Consider the following 10,403-nt stretch of genomic DNA (forward strand, 5'->3'; position numbering starts at 1 on the left):
CAGTATACGTATTTTTTCATGTACATCGTGGACAGAAAGATTAATTTTTTTGTAATACGTTTAGGAATGTGTTTGTTTAATTTTACAATTTATTTTCCAATGGAAGAATTCTTTTATTAAACAAGACGAATGCACATTTCGAAATTTATCACAAAAAAGAAACAATATTTCTGTCCACGATTGTACGATTATCCCCTTTCTGGTTAAACCATAATTTCATTGTATATAAAATATCCATACGATATCCATACGATATCGCGAGTGTATAATTAATATCTTGCGATATTTTTCGATCTGCCTCGGATATCCTGTGGACCGTCATCTAAGATGTCTGCAAGATCTAAATAGCCGGACATTTGTGCATCCACTGGATATCCACCGGATATCTGAGACCATTTTGGGATGTCCTACGGTTATTGAGATATCCCAAAATGATGTCTGTAGGACGTCCCTCAGATAAAGTGTGCTGTGTGGGGATATATAACATAGAAAACAGGATTAGAAATGTTGACATTACCGACGTCGAGGAAGTTCGGCCTCCACTATAGGATGCCCTTAAGTGGGCAAGTAGAAACCTGCATATTGTTTTAATTTTTAAGTGGGCAAGTAGAAACTTGCACATTACTTTCTCACAATTTTTAAGTATGCAAATTATTTTTAAGTGTGCAAGTAGAAACCTGCACATTGCTTCCTTATAGTTTTTAGGTGTGCAAGTAGAAACCTGCACATTGCTTTTTTATAGTTTTTAAGTGTGCAAGTAGAAACCTTCGCTCACAAAGCTTCCTCTATGAGGAAGCCAAAACAAATAAATACTAATAATTATACATTGAGTAAAATACAAGCTTTCTCATAGAGGAGCTTTGTGAGCGAAGGTTTCTACTTGCACACTTAAAAATAATTTGCATTCTTAAAAATTGTGAGGAAGTAATGTGCAAGTTTCTACTTGTCACTTAAAAATTAAAGCAATATGCAGGTTTCTACTTGCCCACTTAAAAACTAAAGCAATATGCAGGTTTCTACTTGCCTACTTAAAAACTAAAGCAATATGCAGGTTTCTACTTGCACACTTAAAAACTATAAGGAAGCAATGTGCAAGTTTTTACTTGCACACTTAAGAACTATGAGGAAGCAATGTGCAAGTTTCTACTTGTTTTTTTATCACGATATTTTGACGACACTGTACGTACGCGTACAATTTTTTATTACATTAATGAAAAAAAAAACATTTCAGTAAAATATTTTTGAATTCTAATTATCTTTGTATATCGAAATCTTGCAAAACGTTAAGTAGGCCGAATAATTAAAATTTGATTTTCTCGGAAACTAGGCATTTTCATAACTCCACAATAGTAGCTACGTCTACGTTTAGTAAGTACTACACACCTATAAAATTTCATCAAAATCAGGCTTGAATAGTATACTAAAGTGTTAAAGCCAAACCTCGTATATCGAAATAAGCCGAGTTATTAATTTATTAATAATTTTCTGTAAACACCATTGTTTTAAACACTTCCATATTTTATTATTCTTTACAATTTTATTTAAATTATTAGTTAGCTTAGTGATTTTATGATTTTGATATGTAAGTTGTACTAGTTTTCTCATTATATTACTATTAGTTGATTTGTTTTTTGGTCAATTCCGCACAGAATGAAGAACGGTAAAAAACGATAATCCAGTATTCAACAACTGTAATAAGACACGACTTTTCTATTTTTCTCTAAGATATATGTTAGTTATTTTGAAAGGTTATTTCTTACCGTAGCAGCACCTTCTAATGATCATTAGAACAATCCCACAAACAATCCAGTAATATTCATAGTGAACGTCTTGGTACCTCTTTGCAAGAGGAACAGTATCATTTTTTGTATTTGCAACGGAGTTACGTACCACTGAACGTTGTACCTACGTGATGATTAATTACTAATTGAGAAATATAAATAAAATCTGTGTCTGCAAACAGTTTTATTATACCTTTCTTAAACTACGAGTATATTAAATGTATTTTTTATTACAGTGATCCATATAACGAATATGTGCATATTTGTTGTACGGATATATAATATAATTTTATCGCATAAAATAATCCCTTACACGGTGACAAAAACGTTATTATTACGATCCATAATTTCTTGCGCATTATAGTTGCCCACAAACATGTAAGTCAAGTGATAAATGATAAATATTAATCGTAATAAAAGTTCTTCAATATCACATTCAAAGGATGTCATCTGAAAAATCTAAAATACATGGATATTATAATAATTGTCGTAAAAATTAAATCAATATTATCAAACAAAATAACATTTAATTAGAATTGTCTGAATAAAAATTTAGTAGTAACTAATCTTATTATTATTATTTATAAGTATAATAAATGATAAAACAAAGGCAGTATTTACCAGAAAAACATTAAGACTTACGCACAATACACCGGTTATTATCAAAAGGGCGAACATTATTTTAAATCTAGATATTGTCGAGTTAGAAAACCTTCAAATAAAAATATTATTATATGCGCGTATTTGATATTCTAATTATTATAAATATATAATTCATATTGCTTATTAAATACTAACTTCATAGCTTTGCGATGCATATCCACAGCACAAATTAATCCCTTGTATATCAAATATTTGTTCTGCAAGCTGTTTTTTCGTAGAGTTTCGAGTGTCATTGTACGTGCGATACGATAACTGCAAGAGATTCTTTTGGCCATTAAATGGCCTTTCTATTTTTCCAATTTCATATATTTTTTATATTTGTTTTTTATATTTATTCCCTTACCAGGCAATTCGAAACATTTTACGTGCATGTTATAAGTAAACTATGAACATTGTTCCTGTACCTATCATTGCAATTGACCCAATAAAAAAGGCTGCATTTGTATGGAAAAATATTAAGTAGAAGTATCTTTTATCGGCAAAGTATTCTGTCACAAGCAGCGGCGAAATACGTGCGCGAGTTTCATTTATAGACAGTAAGGTGTAAAGAACGCGCGACCAAATTGGGTATAAAATTAAAATAATTGCGATAAATATAACAAGCACTGAAAAATGTTTAAGGATGTTTAAGAATGTTTAAGGAATTATTTCGATAAGAAGTTTATTATAAACTCGCCGCGCGTTTAGTTTTCCAAATATAATATTCCAAATATAATAATTCGCGTTCAAAGTAAATCTAAAGCAGTTGTCTTACATGTAAACGCAATCGTGTAACGTTTTGCATAGATAGCATACTGTTTTATGATATTGATTTCATTTTCGTCAGTTAACTCGTTACAAGTATGCTGCAGTTGCTCCAGCAAACACTTTATCTGTCAATATTGCATACTATTTCTCTTAATCATATTTTAAAAAAAAATGTTTGTTTGTATTCCATAAAAAGACCTTTTTTCGGAAATATTTCCAAAGAATTGATCTTTTTATACAATACAACTTGTTTCCGAAAAATAATACACATATGAATACAATATACATATAATATACCTAATACCGCATGACACTTGAGAAATTATTGATGCCATGAATAGCTAATATTTATGTAATTAATCAACAAAATAAAATAAATTAAACATATTACACTGCAGAAGAATTTCATAATTATTATCTGTATATTGCGTGAAAAGAATATCTGTTTATATACATGTAAAAATAAAATCTATAAAACAAATAAAAATTTGGTTAATTGCATAACTCAATAATGTAACATGTGTATTTAGGAAATATCGACATGGATACTTTCATGAAAGAAATATCCCCAGGATTCTTCAAAAGCACATGCAGTTTTAGTTATTAGTGTAGATAGCATATGTAAATTTTTAAAGTTTTGAAGAAGGCCTCAATTATTGTGTCAGTTCAGTAGCCATCTTGAACTGATCATTGAGTTATGCTATGAACTGAATTGTTGACCCTTTTTTATAATATTAATTTTTACAAGTTTATGTATAACTTTTCTTTTACACTACATATGCTGGTACAAAAAACTGGTCTCTTTCTGTAGCGTTTAATTTATTTTCTGCTTTCTGCTTATCATAAAATAAAATTGATTTAGTTTCACGAACTTCCCAATTGTCATCCAGTATGTTTTACTTACCACTTCAACGTTAATACTAAATGAACTATATTTAATTGCAAAGGTAATGTAAAATAATGCAGATGCAAGAACATTAATGAGGAGATCTAGAGTACATTGTGATGTCAGAAATGTTGCAAACTGCAAAGAATATTTTTTATATAATTTTACAATAAAATTATTATCTATTTTCTTATGCAACCAGAGAAAGGCTTTTAGTCTTTAATTGTTTTACAATGTATCATAATTTAACATGAGAAAGCTATTTAACTGCAATATCCCAAGGAGCGCCAATGCGCGTATAACGTGCTTTTAATACGCGTACAATTGCATTGGCTTCAAAACTACATTAATTGTGTGTTCAAAATGCGCGCATTTAAATACGTAATTAATGCAAATTGAGCATTTGATTTATAAATAACAGGTTTTATATTATATTTACCCACTCGGCATGTTATGTTGCTGAAATATTGAAATATTCGGAAATGGTGCAGAAATATTTCGTTAACATTTCATTTGTAACTATGCATCTGAAATATTTCAGAAATGTACCTGCATCATGTTTTTTATAATATTGCATTAACAATATTTCTGAAATCTTTCAGAAAGTTGTTTACAATATTTGTAAGTTTCTGTAATATTGCAAAAAAATGTAGCAGATGCAATATTTCAGAAATATTTCTGAAACATTATAAAAGTAATATTTTGTTTGCATTGCACGAATAATATTTCTGTAACATATCAAACGCAACATTGCATTTAAAATATTTCTGAAAAATTTCTGAAAGATTGCGTAGGTAATGAAAAATTGAATTGCAGGCAGTGAATTTCTACAATATTGCAGAAGAAATATTGCAGATGTAATGGTTTAGAAACATTTCTGATACATGATAAAACTATTATTACGTTTACATTGAACGCGTTATATTTTTGAATGTTTCACATACAACATTGCATTTGTAATATTTCCGAAAAATTGCTGACAGACTTTAGAACTTATAAAAAATTAAATTTATTATTATTTAATATTGCATTTTATTGCATTTTTTCTCTTTTATTAAGAATTTTCTAATATTCCAAATTTTGTCATATGGCATTTTTAATATAAAATATAAAATATTTAATAATATTTAATATAAAATAATATTCGACGCTGACTGGCAAAAAAGATTTATTCGTATATCTGTGTTGTTAATATTGTTATGCGATAGCTTTATGCCCACCAAAATAAGCAAGTATAAGAAAGAAAGAAGCGTCAGAGTCAGAGGATCACCACTACCCTGTTGGATCATCGATGTCAAGCAACAAGGCGCCGGTATACTACTTGGATGGGTGACCGGCTGAGAGAGCGGATTTCTTCGGACAAATGCGCGGCGGCTATACGCACATAGCTTAATATATTTTTTTTGTTCCGGTAACAAATTATTTCATTTTTCACATATCAACAAATAGTTTTTGCGTCAGTAACAAAATTTTGTTTGCTAATACAAAACATTTTTCTCAGTGTAAAATGTATTTGAAATATTTCTAAAGTATTTCTGCAATATTTCGTAGATATATTTCAGAAATATTTCAGAAATATTGCCGAAATCTTTCAGCAAAGTTGCATTTGAAATAATTATGCCGATTGAAACATTGCAGAAATGTTGCAGAAACGGTCGTGAAATATTTTTGAAATATTGATGAAAGGTGTAATATTTCAAATGGAATTTTGCAGAAATGTTTCTGAAATATTACATGCCGAGTGGGTACATAAATAAGTACCCAAGGAGCGCCAATGCGCGTATAATGCGCTTTGAATGTACATTAAACTTTGCATTAAATGCGGGTCGTAAATGCACATTTAAAGTGCATATTTGTCCCGCATTATATGCGCATTTAATGCATATTATGGCAGCGCATACCAAAAAGTGCACCTACGCTCATTGATCGAGAAGCCCAATCGGACAACTAGTGAACTCTGTACTATATTGGAATGCTCACTACAATGTTTAGAGGCCGGACACGAAGAAAAAAGGGATAAGTTGCTGTTTAAACATAAGGTAAAATATGTCAAGGATAAAGCAGGTATCTGGGAGATTGTGTGTTCGTCGGTAATATAGAGATCGGTAGATGGCGACCGTGGTAGCTAACGCTACCGCTTCACCTGAGTTGAATAAGCGCGCGCGTGCGGCAAGCCGCGTGGCTGCCGGAAGTCAAGAGCGTTCGAGATGGCGTGGCAGCGCAGGTTCGGGCGTGCGTGTACGTGCCTGCGAGGCCACGAGCGGCATTCGTGTCCGGTCCATCCGAGAGTTCACATCGTCATTGTAGTCGAGTCGCATTGTGATTTTCGAGACCGATCGCTGCGTAACAAGCGAACCGTGTCTTTGCAATACGATCCTGTCTCTCTGTTGCAATCGAGCATTACAGGCAATAACCTCCTACGCAGTTCTAAGGATAGATAGCTTCATATTTCGACGACTTAAAGAAGGGATCGCCGGACTCGAGACAGAAAGAGAAGACCGTCACGCCACGCCCCGTCGAAGTTCCAGAAAGGACGGCGGCCATTACTATCGAATCGAGAGAGATCTGTCGGGATCTAGAGATGCCTTGAGACGGTATTACAACGCATTGGGTCGGAATGACCACTATTCAAAGAACGGAAGCGTGACGAGTGATCAATTCAGGTAACATTTTCATTCTCAGTCTACGTTGAGAACGGAAACTTAGGTTTTCGAGAAAGCTCGCTAGATCTACATCTAGTACCGGAAAAAGGACACAATATCCTTTTTATTATTCAGACGTTCGAGTCAATGGAAAGCTCGCTAGATCTACATCTAGTACCGGAAAAAGGACACAATATCCTCTTTATTATTCAGACGTTCGAGTCAATGGAAACAAGGATTTCTTCCTTGATGAAATAAAGTCGGCCATTCAATTTTGTCATCGTGTAACGGTAACGATACTGAGCTCAGTAAATCTACAAGTATATAACATTCTTTGTCGTATGATTGCTACGTGATTAACGGTCATTTATACTAAATTCCGTAACCGACGTTTTGTTCCCCGGAAAAAATCTCCCGGAAATCAGTTCCCGGAAAAAATCTCTCCGGAAAAAATCTCCCCATCAAAAAATCTCTTCCGGAAAAAATCTCCCTCGGAAAATATTTCCCCCGGAAAAAATCTCCCCCGGAAAAAATCTCCCCCGGCAAAAATCTCCCCCGGAAAAAATCTCCCCCGGAAACATTTTCGGTGCCCAGCAAAAACCGAGGTGCCACATGGGTTTACAACTTTCCACGTGTGAAAAGCCCACGCACGTACTTTGCAAGGCACACTATGTGTATATTTTAATGATAGTGGAGCCCCCCGCAGGGCCGTGACTAAAAACAAAGACAATAAATACATAACTCATGATAATTTAAAACAACGAAAGATTGACAGCAACATTCCTCAGGAATTTAAACGCATTCAACAAAGCGCAATTAACGTAATACAATCGGCGTAACTAACAACAAAGATAAATAACACATAAATCATAACACATTTTTATAACGACAGATTGGCAGCGACATTTTTCAAATATTGTAACACATCCTGTCGGTTGTATGCTGCAACGAGACTCTTCAATCGCGCATCGTTGTCTTTGTAGCGCTTGTTTCTATTATTCGCAGGAGCGTGAGCATTCGCGCGCGCAATGTGAGCCTCGACGAGACCCTGCTCTGCCTGAAGCAACTCGATCATTTTCCACAGTACGAGATGCGAACCATTTGCTCTCCGATTTAGTGCATGGTGCCATCCTTCCACTGCATTGTTGGTACGAGCAACAGCCACCATCACTGAGGAGTAGTGGTTCCACAAAGAAACATCAAACATTGCGCCGCGTCGTACTTTACGACGACCTAACACGCCAACCCAAGTGTGCTCAAAATAATCGAGGAAACCTCTCAAATCCTTCTCATTATCAGTGAAAAATTTCGACTGTAGCAAAGCATCGTACGCGTAATGTACATCGCAGAAAGGAACGAATGCCAATGCGAATAACATTCGTAAATTACGAGCCACGCGGCTGCTCTCGCGGTACAATGGCGCAAGGTCGTGATCTTGTATACTACGCCAAAGTGCTTGACCGAAATGGAATAAACACCCCTTGAGTTCACATTCGGGAAATTCTAGTGTAACGGCTTTTAAAAATGCCATCTCAAAATCCGACATTACATTTTTTGGGGCCACCCCGGGAATAGCATCTTTTAGAACCCGCAACAGAGTTTGATATGTTCTCTTGCGTCGATTAGGGCATAACGCATATACAAGAGGCACAACCTTGCCATTCACCTCCCCATGTACGGTGTACAGTTGGTCGAATATTTCAGGCACTACTTTAAAAGTACCATCACAATACCATGTGTCACATCCTCGCAACACCTGCAGATTATCCTCCGTAGCAAATATAAGCAGTCTGTTGTTAATATCCTCAGAGTCGAATAACAAGAATTTCACGCTCTTCAATGTCTGTTGAAAGTGTTCTGGTATTTCATACAGTGTGTTCTTCCTGGGATTAGGCGGTAAAGGATTGTTCCTTTGACGGATTCCTCGGACAGTCCGACTCAATGACTCAGCACTCGGTAATTGTGCAGCAACAGGAGACGACACCGTACCCAGCACAGACGCCACTAATGACGATGATGCTTCCTTGCTTGTCACCGCTTTCTTCCGTAATTTTGCAACAACGCGCTTTGTCTCAACTGCTGCAGCGTTAGGAGCGTGAGTTGTGTGCTCAGTTTGATGCAAAATGATGCCTATAATAAGCAAAAAGTAAAAGAGTAATGAAAAATTTCCGATACTGCTGTTAAGTACATTAATTTACGTACCATCGCGTAACACCGACGACGTGTGACAAATCCCACGACACCCGGTTTTATACTGCACACACCGCCAAATAACTTTTCCATTAGACCCCTCCCCATGCTTGTAATACAATTCACCATCAGCAATCAGCTGATTCTTTCCCTTGTTGCTTTTTACAAATTTGAGCGGCATGGTGCACGATAATATCGCTACCAGTACTTACAACAGACTGATTACTGTTAATCGAGGTGATATTGCTGACGATGAGTAAACACAGCACAATCAGTTGACGGTTCCGAATAATAACATATACAAGCACCAAATAAAGTCGCACAGTCTAGTGTAACGGCCCTTCAAAATGCCGTCTCAATTTGAAATACAGTAGTGCTGGATTTTTTCCGGGGGATATTTTATCGGGGGGAGATTATTTCCGGGGGAGATTTTTTCCGGGGGAGTTTTTTTCCGGGGGAGATTTTTTCCGTAGGAGATTTTTTCCGGGGGAGATTCTTTCCGGGGAGATTTTCCCGGGAACTTGTTTCCGGAGAGGATTTTTCCGGGGAGATTTCTTCCTAGAACCCTAAATTCAACTATTTGATCGAACTTTCGTTTCATAATAACTGCGTATTGAACCTTTAGTTCCATAATAACGATGTATTGAATTCTGTTCCTCAAAGGACAATTTTGTCAAGCGTTTTGTCTTGTAAATATTTCAATTCATAGTATTCTTAAGCGATTAGATAATAAGGTATCCGGTTACGTGTTGTTGCGTAATTTTACTAGCGTTCTTTTCCTTATAAGGAACGATAAGCCCGGATACATTCTAGCGAGCGACAATTATATTCTTTCTAACAAGAATTGGTGTGTCAATATTCATAAACAAGGATTCTTTATAAAGTAGATTTGATGAAGAATTAAGATTACTATCTGTACTTCTCATAATATCATATTTTCGTTAATATTCAGATTAATCCTTGGAATTCGAAGATCGTAGTCTTCTGAGAGATATACTTTTGAACAATTGAATTGACACATTGATTCTATACATATTATTTCTTATATATATATTCATTTATACCTTGAGTGTTATATTATTGCATATAATGTGTAATGGTTTTGTCATACTTGATAAACGAGGTCCTTCTTTTGATATGAAACACATGGTTGATGAATTACAATTGAAAAGTAATCAAAATAAAGTATTAGACGTCTCAACTTAACAAATGTGGATTCGCAAAATAAGAATCATTTTCTGAAATAGATTATCAATAGACGACAGAGACGTTACAAAATATTAAGACGAGGATCTTTCTTACTAATCTTATTTATGTTACATTATATTCAAAGCTTGAATTATATCATTCGTTCGATCAACACATTCTGTATACCTTCGATAGCTAAATATAGCATTATTGATCTCTTGCGAACACACAGTCTCAAAAATATAGTCCATCAAAAGCAGTTTTCTTTCTTTTGTTGCTTCCTCATCAAATTCTTACGATCTAGCT

At 34.7% G+C, this 10,403-nt stretch overlaps 1 protein-coding gene and 1 long non-coding RNA gene across 2 annotated transcripts; both read right to left on the bottom strand.

Annotated features, from left to right (window-relative positions):
* Nucleotides 1-1,497: 1,497 nt before the first annotated feature.
* Nucleotides 1,498-2,235, bottom strand: LOC139786157 (uncharacterized). Its single transcript, XR_011722196.1, has 2 exons — nt 2,095-2,235; nt 1,498-1,905 (listed from the first exon to the last, which is right to left on the bottom strand). It is a non-coding gene; the product is annotated as an uncharacterized lncRNA (long non-coding RNA).
* A 5,214-nt stretch (nt 2,236-7,449) lies between these two features.
* On the bottom strand, nt 7,450-9,407 carry LOC139786155 (uncharacterized). The gene is made up of 2 exons (XM_071725302.1): nt 8,922-9,407; nt 7,450-8,849 (listed from the first exon to the last, which is right to left on the bottom strand). Exons 1-2 carry the CDS (start codon nt 9,088-9,090, stop codon nt 7,600-7,602), a joined length of 1,419 nt encoding a protein of 472 aa, XP_071581403.1. The 5' UTR covers nt 9,091-9,407; the 3' UTR covers nt 7,450-7,599.
* Between the last annotated feature and the right edge of the window lie 996 nt (nt 9,408-10,403).

Source organism: Temnothorax nylanderi, unplaced genomic scaffold, assembly GCF_030848795.1.
Source record: "Temnothorax nylanderi isolate EJ_2023f unplaced genomic scaffold, tnyl_v1.0 TNYL_tig0967_pilon, whole genome shotgun sequence".
Taxonomy (NCBI): domain Eukaryota; kingdom Metazoa; phylum Arthropoda; class Insecta; order Hymenoptera; family Formicidae; genus Temnothorax; species Temnothorax nylanderi.